The sequence below is a fragment of the Pseudochaenichthys georgianus genome, chromosome 21 (genome assembly GCF_902827115.2).
Source record: "Pseudochaenichthys georgianus chromosome 21, fPseGeo1.2, whole genome shotgun sequence".
In the NCBI taxonomy this organism is placed as follows: Eukaryota; Metazoa; Chordata; class Actinopteri; order Perciformes; family Channichthyidae; genus Pseudochaenichthys; species Pseudochaenichthys georgianus.
The window spans coordinates 18,943,313-18,958,946 of record NC_047523.1 but is presented as its reverse complement, the minus strand read 5'-3'; the positions used below and the strand labels follow the sequence as shown (position 1 = coordinate 18,958,946).

Here is a 15,634-nt window from a genome sequence, read left to right as displayed (position 1 = left end):
GCAGTGTTGGTGAGCAGCACTCACTGAACTGTCTCTTCCAATAGCAGTTGTCTCACATCCTCTTGAAAGAAACAAGTGCTTCAAATACCAATTCTGGCTTTCACCTAATTGTTTTCCATGCTCTGCTGAATCTATCTTCACCTTCACTGTTCAACAGCAAAACTACAGAGCCATAATAACCTTCACTTTAATGGTACTTTAATCCAAAATTCCTTATTCCCAACAAGTAAGTGAGACTTCTAATATAAAATGTTACTCGGAAAGAACGTTGAGGTAAACATGTTTATAAGCAAAATCTCCAGGGTGGGCAGCAACAGCAGCACAGCTGTTGCGGTGGGTTATTCTTCTTGTATCTGGCGGCCAACTTGAATGTTTCATTAGATGCAGCCACATACTCCTGAGACCTCTCCACATTGGTCTGGATGTTCTCAATGTAGGAGCCTTGTTCCTCCACCAACATGAAAATGTCCATAAACAGGTCCCTCAGCTCCCTCATGTTGTTCTCCAGACTCAACAGCTCCTGTTGGGGGACATTGACAATGATACTTGGATTAATACTGTGGATATAGAGTGCATTAGTCAGGGGCCGGAGGTGGTGGTAGATAGAACCGGGAGACTTAAGATGTAATGAGGGGACAAATTCAGCTTTTTTTACAAATTGGCCTGAGCACTGAAAAGACTCACTTTTATACGTACCTATTACGTTTAATTTGCTGGTTGTTTCTAGCGTATATCTCACCTCTAGAAGTTCCTGTTTGTCTAATTGTCTTTTTCATTTTGACCATTTAACGGGTTCACTTCCAAAACTAAAGGCCTGTAACTACTTTGCATACACTTTTCTAATGTATATAGTACAGCCTGTCCTCCTACAAAAAACGACCATATAGGTCGATTGTTCAGCAGCTAAATACGACCCAGAGTCACGTTTTAAAGTGTAGCCCCTCTAGTGGCCGTGTAAGAAACAACATGCTCCTGTCGATTGCAAAAGCTCCGGAGGGTCGTTTATTCACAAATAACCCTCTCTGGAAAATCCTAAATTGTGGAATAGTTTGGCCATTAAAATGCTTTTGTATTAGATTTCTAGCGAGAAGTGTATTGTACTTTTATAATCCACGTCCAGTGGATGTGTAGGATCTACAGTGTGATAGATATACGAAGATGATTTGCGGTCTCGCCAGGAGAACGTGCACTGTATATGGGGCAACTTCCATGTAAAGTTAGCGTGGGTGAAAACAGTATTTCCGGTCTCGAAGTTTTCATAATAAAACCGGAAGTATTCCCTACACTGTCAAATGATTACGCAGTGATATCTCCATTACTCATCCACTCAAAAACATCAGTTTATCCTTGTTAATTACACAATATTGATTGGTTTAAATTGTGTACAATGCTTTTGTGTTTTTAACCTTCGATTCGGAGAAACAAATTGTTTTTTCGGAGTTTAGACACTACAGAGTTTCCGAAGACACTACACTACCCAGAATCCCCATCTATCGTTTGGGACTACAACATCCGCCTTGCTTTACAAACCCCGTGATTAGCCCTCAAGCTCTGTGATTGGATATTGGAGTGGCAGTGCGACAAGGTTACGCTGAGCGTCAAAGCTCTTTGAAATGGAATGGAACCACGCCAGACTATCCAAAACTGGACTTGGACGGGTCCAGCCCGGCCCTCCCCCCCGTGTGTTTCGCAACATGTTCTATGGCACGTCTCTACTGTACTGGGAAATGTAGTTTTAAAAGACGTTTTCGTATTTCCCACAATTAGAAGTTGCCAGTATTAAACTGTATACATCCCTGGAGGTTTAGGGGACACGAAACACATTGGTGTTATCAAATTTAAAACATATAATTAATACATGGGTGAAAATTGCTTGTGTCCATAATGGGCAGCATTAATATACCCACATGACAGCTGGTCTTATGTCTGTGACCCCTCCTGTTGTTAATTGATAAGCCTGAAACATGCACTTGTCAAGGTTCAGATGCACATTTAGCAAATATGGCAGTAGCCATCGATTATCTTAAGATAAGATACTTTATTGATCCCAAGTTGGGAAATGTTTTTGTTACAGCAGCATGGACTACTTTGTTCTACTCCACTACAATTCAGAGGTTAACCTGGTATTTTTACTCTACTACATTTATTTTTGTTACTTTGCAGATTCTGATTAATGATGTGAAATATAAACAACCCTTAAATCAGACTTTAGTTACACCTGAGTAAAATTCAGCCTTATGAGTTTGTCTGTTTTGCACATCCTCCTGTTAATATCTTTGGACGTCCTGCACTAAACTGTTTTATTGTAGAGATCACTACAGTATCTTCTAGATATTTTCCATTCTATATTTCTATCATTGACCCCTATTTTGTATGTAGGCTACTCTTAATATTTAAATGTTTTCATCAATAACTAAATAAATATAACTTATTCAACAACTACATTCAATAACGTGCTTTAACCACTAGGAGGTGCGGTTTAGACCAGTGGTCTAGTTAATAAAACATAATAATATCGTACATTATATGACTATTCACTTTATTGTGAGTTTAAAACAGAACGGTAAAGGAAAATACAGTTTCAGTCTCTCGATGTGAAGCTTATGCATTGTACCATGAACCTCTATAGACCTGTAACAGTCAACTGCATGAGGAGTTGGAAAGGTAGTTCAGAAAATCAGTAATATCTTTAAAAACTACAAAAAAGTCCTTTCTATCAGCTGTGCACCGTTATGGTGTAAATACAGACTATCTACTAATTGGATCAAATATAAAAGTCAGCCGAATTAGTGTTGATACTGCAAGGAGACGTATTGTGTGAAAAGAAATGGAAGATGTTGTTTAATTGTTGATATATTTATGGTCCACGTCACATATTCAGTTTTGGCGGCATCTCTTCCAGTTTGTCAAAAGGTCTTCTGATCAGGGCTCTATAAATACATATCTACGGCAGATATGTAATATTTAATGCAGCCGAACCGTGTATTACAATGCCGTTATGTGATGACTTTCAAAGAGAAAAGCAAGAACACTCGGAATAAAGTATTATTATTTTTTTTTTTAATGTTTTCCGATTTCATATCACATAAACACCATATCCCGACGTGCATTGCGGCGTGATTTTAGCCTATCAAAACCTCTGAAAAAAGAAATGTGTCTCTCAGAATCGAAAGAGAAAAACCTATGGGAAAAACACAAAAGCATTGTACACAATTTAAACCAATTAATGTCGTATAATTAACTAGGATAAACTGATGTTTTTTAGTGGATGAGTAGTGCAGATATCACTGTTAAATCATTTGATCATTGGTTTTATTATGAAAACGGCCAGACCGGAAATACTGTTTTCAACCCGTAACTTTACATGGAAGCTTGCCGCATACACGTTCTCCTGACGAAATCTCAAATCATCTTCGTAATATCTATCAAACTATAGATCCTACATATCGACTGGACGTGGATTCTAAAAGTACAATATATACTTCTCGCTAGAAATCTAATCATAAAGCGTTTTAATGGCCAAACTATCCTACAATTTAGGATTGTACAGAGAGGGTTATTTGTGAATAAACAACCCTCTGTAACGTTTGCATTCAACGGGAGCACTCGAGGCCGACAATTTTCAAACGTAATAGGCTACATGCACAGTCACTTCCGCATTCTACTCAGAGCGGCCGCTGCATTTCCTGTTGATGAAAAATGACGACCTTCTACACCCGCTGTCTACAAGAGCTTCCGAAATTAAAAATGTCGGATGTTCATCGGATTTGCCGGACGACTAAAGCCCCAGCCAGCAAACTCGATAAAGGCTTCAAATTATATGCTGCGTCATATATACACAACTATGAAGGTAAGAAGGTAACAGGTACTAACCAGCTAGCTTATGCTCCGGGTTATGCTAACGTTAGCTGTCAAAAGCTAGGTAACGCCAGAGTCCCTATAGTATAACTACTATTATTATTATTATTATACTATTACTATAGTAGACTACTATAGGGCTCTGGGTAACGCTATGTACTGTTTCTGGTGTTAATTCTTTAAAACATTAGCCATTTTGCTAACAAATACTATCGTTTAATAGCCTTATAGCCTAGCCAAGGTTGTCTTGTTGTTAGCCACACTGCATAATGGTATCGGCTTTTGTAAAGCAATGTTGCCATAGATATTTTGACGTGAGTATAGATCTAACGCTGTTGCTCTGTTTTTTTTCATTCAGTGTCCAATAAAGACAGGCTGACAGGTCAGCGTGAGAGCCTTGTGCTACAGGTCAATGAGGAAGAGCGAGACAGCACACAGTTTGAGTGTAGGCAGGCAACATTGCCACTGTGTTCCCCCCTGTTTATTGAGTTTCAGTTAAACATTAGTTTACCTTAAGGGAATCTCAACAGTGTCCTACTTGTCCTACAGTGTCCTACTGCTTTATCACAGCTGATTGGTCAGATATTATTACATTGATTATGGATGTGTAAGTATGGGGGTTCAAATATATAGTCAAAACTGCTTTAATACAATTTTCAAGGCATCTTAGTTTCCAAAGAAAGTTCATTGTGGTATTGTAGGGTAAGAGGGTAACACTAAGCATTCAGGAATACATGCTTCTTCTAGGATAATGGGTCAGTAAAAATAACCAATAATTCTACTCATAACCTCCTGGCTCATTTACTACAAGTGAGGTTACTAATCACTAGTATTTCTTCTCTCTTTTTTAGATAACGCTTCGTGATTCATCACCAGTGGTGCTCACGCACAACCAGTGCTCCTGTGTTGCAGGAACTGTTTTGTGTAATCACACGGTAGCATTGCTGTTCCAAACAGCACATTACACTGAACTGAGCATGCCAGTTGTGCCACCTGTGCATAGTGCTGCGTACCTGGACTCACATTCAGGTTCAGGTCCGGACTCAAGTCCAGAGGTTCAGGTTCAGGTCCGGACTTATAAGTCCGGACCTGAACCCATGGCTTGTGTCAAGTTGTGCGAGTAACTAAAGTGAACTTATTGTGAGCTAATTATCAATTGAAATTAACTCATAAACAACTCAAATTCAAACTCGTCAGGTTTATTGTGCTCCCTTCCAACTTGTGTCTACATTTCTCTAAAAAGTACAAATGTAAAAAAAACACTTTTTTCCACTTAGTCTACAAATGACTTATGACAGCAACTACAGTGAACTACTACAACGTTCAAACATTTATTTCATTTACCAAACTAAAGTAACCAAACAGTCCCTGAGCTGACTGAGCCTAAATCCCTAAAACGTTGCTGAAAGGTAGAGTGTAGAGTAGACTATACACATTACACTGTTACACACCTACTATACAGTATAGGCTACACTGTAGTGACTGTACAGTCAGAGTGTACTGTACTGTCTGTACACCATGTCTTTTCTACAACTCTACATGTTTACATTATACAGTACATACTACATACATAGTGATGTACATACATACTGTTAGAAATTAAAATCAATGTTGATATGGCGTAATTTTGAATTAAATACACTATTTAATTTAAATCAGTTTTATTCTGAAAATCCGGAAGTTCACACTATTTACTTAATACTTTTATTCTGAAAATTATTCACTTCCGGTTAGCATTAGCATGGGGCGAAATGCTACGTCTTCAAACCGTGAATCGAAGGTGAAATGACATGTGATGTTGTACACTGAGCACACTGGGATTAGCACTCATTTATGGACACTGAATAACGTTTATCAGGGAATGTTTAAATAACCACAGACACCAGATAATACGTAAGTGCTAGTTTTTTTGCGAGTCCAAGTACCGGTTCCTGACGTTCCGGTTTTAACCGGACTTGAACCGAAACTTTTTACAAGTCCAGTACCGGTTCGGCGTACAGGTACGCAGCACTACCTGTGCATAGCTGTACTGAATCGGAACAGCAATGGCACAAGCCGCGAACAATGGTAATTTCAATGAGGTTCAAATACTTGTAATTTTTCACAGAGTTTTTGTTTTAAAGTGACTCAACGAACAGTACTTGTCTTTTCCTTAAGGGTGTGAAGCCAGGGCCCATCAACTCCATGGTCTTCACCAAGCCTGTACCAAATAGGATGGTGCAGACTGGAGTAAGGTTAGTATTCCTAACCTTTGTCACATTAATGTGCTATATTGTCTTTGCCATTCTTTGTAGGAGTGGATTCTACAGAGGCATGGTGGGGCCATTACCAGATCCCTGCCTGTTCAGAGTCACGGAGGCATACTCAGCGTTCAGCATTGAAGACAGACCGCTTGTGACCACAATGAACATGAGACCTGACAAGCCCCTTGTGGAAAGTGCCTTCGGGATTGTGCAGGAGGGCAGTGTTCTGTCCTATCAGATGCCTGCTTTGACGTCTCGGTACACCACACTTCACACTGACACACCACCAACACCGCACTTGCCCATAGAGGGGTATGTGATCTTGCCATGTGATTTACCGCTGGTGTGCTCAGAAGAGGAGCAACTGCATATTAACAGCTTATCTGTTGATTTAGAAATGTCTCACAAAATTGAGGAGGCTACCCGTGAGCAAAGCTCTAGCTCAGAGTGGCATCTGCTCCGCAAACCCAGGGTTACTGCCTCTAGGTTTAGAGAGATTTGTCACGTCAGAGGTGAGAGCTCTGCTAACTCTCTTGCAGAGCGAATACTCAAAGGTACAAGGCAGACTGCAGAAATGAGGAGAGGTGCAGAGATGGAGCCCACAGTAGCAGCTGAATACAGTAGACTGGCAAACGTGAACTACTCCCCTTGTGGCCTTGTCATTCACCCCTCTACGCCCTGGCTTGGTGCCTCCCCTGATGGAGTTGTATTTGACCCAACAGAATATCCCCAATTTGGCCTTGTTGAATTCAAATGTCCCAATGTCCCAAATTATGTCGACTGCAAATATGTGCAGATGGAATGTGGCTCCCCTAAGCTCAAGAAAAGCCATGCCTATTACTGGCAAGTACAGGGTCAACTTCTTGTGTCTGGGATGCAGTGGTGTGACTTTGTAGTGTGGGCACAGGAGGAATACCTGGTGCAAAGAATATACACAGATCCAGAAGTGCAAAGAGCAATCAGAGAAAAAGTAGTAGTTTTTTTACACATACATGCCGAAGTACCTGTCATTACAAAAGTATTTGGCACTGCAGCCATTGATAACTCTGTGAGCAGTTAGCTGCTAGACCCTGGCTCAGCCGTCATTGTTTTTAGGAGGCAATCCCTCAATCATGTATTTTGAATGACAACAAAATGTGATTTTAATATTTTGTTTTTGATATATATTGTTTATATTGTATATTGTTTGTTTGTTCACATTTCATATATGTAAATAAATATACAATTGTATTTAAAAAGACAATAAAGTGAAGTGATTTTTTTGTAATGAATAGTAAATCATTGCATTTGTAAGAAATCATCAACGCATTGTAATTTGCTATTTACCATTTATTCAAACAAAACACTAGCGTGTGTCAGGCAACACGGTGTGCTCGCCCAGCTTAATCACAGCTACCTGCACAGGTGTCATCATCTTGTCTTATTTCACCCATTTCTTGACCAGTGCTTTGTTCTGATAGTTTGACAGCATACATGCTACTGCAAACAGTTGGTTTATGTTGTAGGCATGGGACAGGAGGATGACGCCATCAAAAAGTTTGTTCTCTTTTATCCTCCTGATGACATGCTCCACATGAACCCTCAGTCTGGCAATGGCCTGTGTCTCCCTCACCTGATAGGCTGGCATTTGCTTCTGCTTCGACAGAAAAGGTGGGCAGTACACTTTGCATTTGCAGCAATCGCTGATCAGGAAGCCCTTATCTACCATCACTGCCATGTTTTCAGTCAACAACGCAGCTATTCCAGACTGTTTGAAAATCTCCTTGTCGCTGACAGAACCACCGTACAAACTGGAAACAAATGTCACTGCGCCATGTGGGGCTATGCCAACCAGGGCTTTCATGGTACAGTGAGATTTGTATGTAGAATACATTTCACTTTGGAGGAGGAGTGAGGATGGTGTTTGACACCTCAGCTCTGTGCAATCCAGGATCACCTGTGTGTCTGGGAAATCTTTGAAGGCCTCTGCGAGGTGGGCTTGAACTTCTGCAGGTGTAAGCCAGATGCACTGCGACCCCAATAAAGTTGTAAGAAAACTTGTCCATGTTGCAATGATGCGGCTCACAGTGGACTGGTGTACGTTGAAGCGGTTTGCGAGGTCCCTTTCTTTCAAACCCACCGACAGGAAGCAGAGAAAAAGGAAGAACTCGTCAATTGGCTGAAGCAGCTGTCTCTGGAAGATAAAAACAAAAAAGGGTACTATATTAATGTCATGAGTGTAGCACACCATGGGAAAAACATTAAGTTGTTTTAGTTCTCTGATGTATTCGAAAATGATTGAGTACTATAGCCTTTTAGCCAACACAAAAGCAATGAAATGTCAGAGAAACATTTTCCCTTCAGTTTGTGTTTAGAGTGTGTGTTAAAAGAAACGTAGCCTACCGTTGATGGACGTGCGTGTGTAACCACTTCTTCATTCGTCTTGGCAGCTGATATCGCTCTTGTGACACGAACCATTTTATAAATGGAAGGCTCAATCAGAAACCAGAAGGCCATCAGGTGGTTATAGCTCGGGAATCTGTACACAAAAGACACATGTCAGTCATTAATTGACTCCTTAACTGTACCACATGGGCTAATGCTTTCCTCTTGTTTGCTATAATACATTACAGTTCAAATAGACTGATTAAGAAGGCACTTGGTGCAGGTATAGTAATATACAGCAGTAACATGTAACCACTACATTAAAGCAGCAGTAATAATAATCTAAAACATAAAGGGAACATTTTACACAGAATGACTACTTTTACTCTTCATTCTTAAGTGTGCAACTGGGAGAAACGCAGTGGATATTGACATGTACTTTTACTTTGGTAAGGTTTTGAAGATTTCCACTTGTAGTAAAGTATTATCAGTATGTTGTTAGTATTAGTATGTTTTACTCCACCACATTTAGTTAACCTTCATAGTTTCTAGTTACTTATAAAAACACATGATTTATGATTCTACATGTTCAGTTCAGGAATATTTTCAAACCATAGTATTTGTACTTATACTTCAGTTAAGTTGAGTAGCCTACTTATTCCAACACTGCATGCATATAGTCAGCAGTCAAACGGCAGGTAAACAGGATTCTTTATAAGCTAACCCATCTCAAAAACTTGGATAGAATTTAGCCAAAACATTACCTGGTATAGAATCGGATGTTGTCGTCGGAGCCAGCAAACCGCTGTAAGCAAAACTCTCGCTGGACTCTTAACTCCTGCAGTTGCTTCTGCAGATCCTCCACTGTTTTGGAGTTGTCTTCTGTAGCTTGAGAGGACATGTCCAGTGAAGCTGGTTCAGGGGCTGAGCAGTAATCATGGTCACGGACATCGATGTGCTCTTCCTGCTCCTCCCGAGAGACTGGTTCAGTGGGCCGCTCCCTTCTCTCCCAAACACTAGCCCGTGGTGTTTGAGCAGTGAAGTGATTCCACTCAAACAGAGTTGGTACAGCACCTTTCACAAGCCTCCTACGGCCATCAAGGGTTTTTGGCTCTATTAGTTGATCCGTAGCGAAGTGACGACTGCAGACCTTGGAGTGAGAGGAGATTGTGAAGTTATCGCGTCGTATTTTAACCAGCCACTGTCTTCGCAGCTCGAGTTCGGTCGGAAAGCCATGGAAACTTAGGACCCCGTTAAATGTAGCTGACGCCGTACAAAGTGGGACACAGCAGTGCTCGGAGTAGTTCTTTACTTGTCTTTGCAAATGCTCCGTTTTGAAAATCTTCCGTCGACTCATATTTAAACCATAGATTTAAACAGTAAAACATTTGTGGACGCTCAGCTACGCAAACCGGAAGCTCCCAAGCAGTATTACGGCTAAGGCGGAAGTACGTCTCAGACCCTAGTGCATGTAGCCTATTATAGGTCGTATTAAGCGCTTGAACAAACGACATATTTGGTCGTAATAAGGGCTTAAACAATCGACCCATTTGGTCGTATGAGTTGGAGGACTTGTTGATATAGTAACCTATGTTTATATTTGTAAGTGTCTTCTTACTTTTTCCTTAAATCTTTTGTTGTGCTTCCTATTGATACTGTATGGACATCATATTCCTAATCCGTGGCATTTTTATATGTACAAAAGTGGTGCGGGGCACGAACAACTTAGATGTGTATACCGTATATAAGCTTCTGGTGCTTTACACGTAAACAAATAGCTGTAGGCCCCGATAGAGAGAGAGGGGGGGCGGGTATAAGGAAAACACAAGATACTCATCACCGAGGTCACAATATCAATCGATCCAGCAGAGCAATAGCCTATAGGCAAAACACAGAAGATCAACAAAATATATGACATAAAATGAACTTACCAAAGCTGAAGTAGATGGTCAACTTCATTACTTTTCTTTCAGTTTTACTGATTTTAATCGCTATATTCTGCTCTCTCTCATCTCCTCTTCACATCTACAGTTTTCGCGGCACCCGTACTTACAGCCAATCAGCTCTCTGAATTATGAGATGACCTTTGGTAGGTATGTCAGCACAGTGCCCCATGGTGATTATTTTGATGCCGCACACATTGAATAGAAAAATACTCTGTGCATGCGCAGTGTAGTTTTTACAGCAACCATTCACTTTGACAGAGAGAGAGAGGGGCTAGATCGGGGCTTGACCCAAGTCGCTCAAAACGGCTCAATAGGCACACACTAATTAGAAGAACACAGACTAAAACAGCAATGTACAGACGAATCAGATGATTAAACTTGATCTTAAAATATATTTTAACTTAGATATGTTTTTTTGCTTTTTAAAAAAAAAATATTACTTGAATTACTTTCTGCTGACACTAGGTGCACCTGCCCATAATGACCAGTCGCCACTGTTCCTAATGTGTTCTTTTATCCATGTGCAATGCCTTGATAACCTGCCACTACTGTAACATTTCCCAATGTGGGATCAATAAAGTAAACATACAGTATCTATATCTATATCTATCCAATTTCCTCTTCCATTTAATTTCTTTCCTTGACCCATTTGTCATAGTAAGATACGGTCATGTGTGAGACATGATATGATTGCATGTTTCTGCTATGCAACAGACGGTATGATATAAAAGGTTGGACTGGAAAATAATTGATGTTATTAGACAATTCGAGGAGATCAGTGCCAGTATAATGAGTGTAATTTACAAACTGAATAAATAGTCATTAGCAATGAGCTGCAGTTATATGAAAAGTAAAAAATGTGTGCATTCACCAAATAGGCATTAAAGTGGGGTTATTTAGCTTGACTGGGGAATTTAAACCGATCTGCACTGAAGCTTATTTAATTTATTTTCTTTCAAAAATCAAGATATAAAGATTTTCAGCAATACATATGTTTTCCTGAGTTGTTTGCCACTATCCTCACCTTGTGTCGCTGTTCAATCTCAGATAGTTGTGATCGTGTGATTCTGGCATCATTCAGCAGGTTCTCATTGAACACCTCCCATTCTCCTGTGGTCACCATTTCATTTGCCTCGTCCTCCGTCACATCCCTTCCAGATAACTCCAGCTGCCGGATAATGAAATGCTTACAGCGCTCCTGCTTCGTCGGCAGACCTTCATTATACTGCCACATTACCTGGACATAATGCAAAAAGAGAGAATAAAAAAAAAGAAATGGGGAGCGGGAATGAAAAATGATAAAGTATTTGAGTTCCACCTTGCTGGTTCTGGCTCTGCTATAATGTGATACAATTCTGTTCATTTGTATTATTTATATAGTGCTCTACTTTTCTCACAAATAAGCAAAGTTATATGAGCACTTGTGGATTTAATTATCTGATTCACCAGCAGTTGGTATGATCTTGCTTGAAGTGAATATATCTGCACTTTCCTTGTTGTTCAGTGTTTTGATTCTTTATGGTTTTTGCACATATTGTAATCACTTTGGATAAAAGTTTCAGCTAAATTATATGTAATGTAAAGTAATATGAAGTATAATAGTATTGGTAGGGTCATCTTCTCAACCTGCTGGAATTTGGATTGTAGTGATGCATGCTGGGAGAGTTGTATTCTGGTTGTAACAGCATTAGGTCCCAGTTGGTCCTCAGTCCTTTGGACCTGTTTTGAAAGAGCATCTAAGCGTCGACGGAGGCTCTCGGCCTTGAGCTTGATGTCCCGGGTTATACTGCTCTCCTTCTTCATCACACTGAAACGACGCATGGTTGCAACCAGGGTCTGTTGCTGCTGTCCAAACGTAAGGACCTGTTTGTGTTTAAGAATAGACAGAAAGATCTCTTTAGCAACATTTACATTTGCATGATAAAACAGTCTTATTTTATATTATTTCTGATAAGTTAAATATTATAACAAGTAAAATAAGAATACAAAGAACGTAATTCAAAAAGAACACATCATGAAAATCCACCCTCCGTTAATAGCCATAAATGCATTACATAAAACATCAATGAAGATAATGGCATATTCCTTTGAGAAAACATTTAAATAAATGACCTCTATGTCCAGCACTGTGATATCATCTCTGATTCGCTGGGCCTCAAACAGGAAACTCTTAATGACCGGCTCTTCCTCGAACATCACAGCCTGTGGCGTTATGGCCGCCATAGAGTCGTCATTATCAACCTCCACTGAGGGAGAGACGCTGTTCTCAGATGCTGCCTCAGAATAGTCTTGAGCCCTCTTCCGCAGCTCCTCCAAGCGGTCTCTCATCGTGGAAGAACTTTCACCAAAGCTTCGTCCTCAGGACAAACAGTTTTTGTAGAATGTGATGTGTTTGACGAGAAGTAGCTGAAAAATAAAAAGAACATGAAACTTTAATGATTCCTGTCCGTAACGGGATTTTTGCAGAACATAAACGTTGGAAAACAAGGCAGTAAAAAAAGAGACCAATGACAGTAAATAATTGAATGAAAAGGATCACATCAGCTCTTAGTAAACAGGTTAGAGTTACAGTGAAAGAATGGATGGCATTATCAAGGAATTGTAAAAGAGCAATTTAGTGTGCTGCACATTTCTGAATTGTTCTGGCTACAGATTTTAAAGGGATATTTTAGAGAATTAGTCACATTACAACATTATACAATATATGTTTATGTATTTGGTTGGTATTTTCACAGGTTATAAATAACTAAAAACTGTCAGGTAACACTACATTCAGGAGTCATCTAAGTTTAGTTGTTTTAAGTGAACAGTGCTTTAGGATTTAGGTGAATGTGTTTAATGGAAAGTAATGTAATGAGTACTCTAGCTATAATCAGTGTGCTTTGAGTATTTAATGTCATGACATGTTCATTGTTTACCAAGCAGCCCTGTTTACCACAACATTGCGTACACATACAACAGTTTTGTATCAGTTTTGGATCAAGAAAAATACGTTATCTCCCAGTATTACTGTCCCAATTTTAAATATATGGTTAACATTGTAAGGTGAGACATAAGCAAAATGTTGAGTAAGAGATGATGGTTTAATCATGGTGTAGCTGCATAGGAAGTATATGGGAAATAGACCAGAGACTAGACTGTACCAAGAGTAGTAAATTACCAGACTTACATCGCTGGTGAAAACAACTACGTATACTTGGTTGAATGAATGCATTATGTGAAACCACTTTGTGTACTTCTGGGGTATAGCTTCAATTATGCCCAGATACATTGACATAAGGTGATCAATAAACTGCATGAAATAATTTCAAGTGTTTGTCTGAAATAAATACCTTATATATTACAAGCCGAAAGAAATACAGAACAAATAAAGTAAGAATGGCACATGCACTTCACTGTACATATAGATGCTATCCAACAAAGAAAGTTATATGGGATGGGAATTACACAAATAATCGTTATTTCAGTAATGATCTGCAAGCTGTCTCCTACACTTGCAATTTATATAACTAATGTGTTGTTCCAGGTACATCATTTCTGCCAGGATTGGATGTAAGTGAACATATTTTCCAGGAAAGTGGATCATTATCGCTCTAAAAGAGTGCTATAAGTGCCTAAACAAAACCACACAAAAGTTGAATAATGAGTGGATATTGTATTGCAAGAGTTGATATTATAGGAAAACAAATACATTACGTTTTTTTACGCTTTCATCTAGCAATATTGTGCCACTTGCTAGATATATTTATTTAGTTTGAAAGTATCCATTAAAATTAGCCATAAACTTAATTTTTAAAAGAAACAGGACACCCAAGTTCTAAAAAATGACCAAATACAGTTCAAGCTGAAGGGAAAAGTGAACTGTGCACCCTGGTGTGGCTGGTAGGAGTCAAAGCCGGATCAGTTTTTGTTTACATCATTATAAGTGACTGTCTGAGCATAATGAGCCGGATATGCACTCTGCTGTATAACTGTATGAAAAACAACCTGAGCATTTATCTGAGACATCACTCAAATTGACTCAAGTTCCTTTTCCTATGAAAGCCGGGTAGGTTGTCAGAGCAGGTTTGGTAAATACTACTTATTTACTTAAACTAAACAGAAAATAAAGGCTGCCATATGTCAATTCTGACTGCTGTTTATTAAATATGTAAAATGTTGAAATAAAAATAGATATCTTAACAGCAACTGCTGAGAAATAAGCGACTTGTTTAACCTCCAAGTCTTTAACTCCAGCTGATAACTTCTAAAGCTGAAGTAAACAAGTGAGGTGCTTGTGATTAAAACCGTGTGATACAGAATCTGATTCCCTGTATGCCTTTGATGAGTGAAACACATTCAACTTTAAATTCCTTTGCATTGAAATAGGAATACAAATACATTCCCTTAGTAGCACAGGGATTTGAGTTTTAGAGGCCGTAAACATAATCTGCTGCAAGCACATGATTGTGTGGGGGAAACAGAGTTAGAAATGGAGCATTTCGAATCACAACCTATCCCATTTCTGGATACATTTCAAACAGGAAATTCTATAAAACAATATGACTTCCAATATTTTCTTCAGGCTACTCATCTGCTTCTTAGTCTGTTTTTCGTCATGTTGACATTCTCTCATCTCCATTCTGGTGGAGCAAAAGCCTCCAAATGTTGTATTTTATCGCAGTTCAAACAGATAATTGCTTGTCTTTAAAATGTAACAAGACAAATTATTCTGCTTAAAATAGTCCAAAATTCAACTGTAAATCAAGTCTTACTTGCTCAAGGTAGTCTATCTTTTAATAGATAAATGTAATTCAACATAGAAAAAAAACGACCAAATACAGTATAATCTCAATGTACAGCACACTTTTACACACATTCACAGTCAGTGCCTGGAGAACATTGAGTCTGAAATGAAGATTTTACCTTGATGTTAGAATTCCCAGAGTTCACCAGGAACATAATCCAAAACAAACACATTCTTTGATATCATTACATCCTTTTCAGATCTCCTTGCTTTCACTGTAACTGTTAAGCTACTAACAAGCAGGGTACGTTTTTGAAGAAGTTTGGTTGAGTCAGATTCAAGCACCTCCCCTCCTTTTGAAGCCAATAGGAAAGCAGCACACTGAAGGACCATTTGCTTATCTAAAGAAATGAGATGTGACGTGATTAAGTAAATGAGAAGGGGGAGAGGCAGCACAGGGAGCCCATAAATCCTCCCCTCAGGCTTAGATAAAAAAA

At 39.2% G+C, this 15,634-nt stretch overlaps 2 protein-coding genes across 3 annotated transcripts; one reads left to right on the top strand and one right to left on the bottom strand.

Annotated features, from left to right (window-relative positions):
* Positions 1 to 283: 283 nt before the first annotated feature.
* Positions 284 to 15,406, bottom strand: stx19 (syntaxin 19). Of its 2 annotated transcripts, XM_034109335.2 has the most exons (7): positions 15,317 to 15,406; positions 12,524 to 12,817; positions 12,038 to 12,274; positions 11,436 to 11,648; positions 9,230 to 9,615; positions 8,484 to 8,619; positions 7,434 to 8,274 (listed from the first exon to the last, which is right to left on the bottom strand). In XM_034109335.2, exons 2-7 carry the CDS (start codon positions 12,737 to 12,739, stop codon positions 7,522 to 7,524), a joined length of 1,941 nt encoding a protein of 646 aa, XP_033965226.1. In that variant the 5' UTR covers positions 12,740 to 12,817; positions 15,317 to 15,406; the 3' UTR covers positions 7,434 to 7,521. The 2 variants fall into 2 exon arrangements, with proteins under 2 accessions (XP_033965227.1, XP_033965226.1); XM_034109336.1 differs by lacking the exons at positions 7,434 to 8,274; positions 8,484 to 8,619; positions 9,230 to 9,615 and adding an exon at positions 284 to 520.
* On the top strand, positions 5,877 to 7,161 carry LOC139435995 (uncharacterized). Its single transcript, XM_071207118.1, has 3 exons — positions 5,877 to 5,925; positions 6,016 to 6,092; positions 6,153 to 7,161. The coding sequence occupies exons 1-3, from the start codon at positions 5,923 to 5,925 to the stop codon at positions 7,159 to 7,161; spliced, it is 1,089 nt and encodes a 362-aa protein (XP_071063219.1). The 5' UTR covers positions 5,877 to 5,922.
* Positions 15,407 to 15,634: the final 228 nt, after the last annotated feature.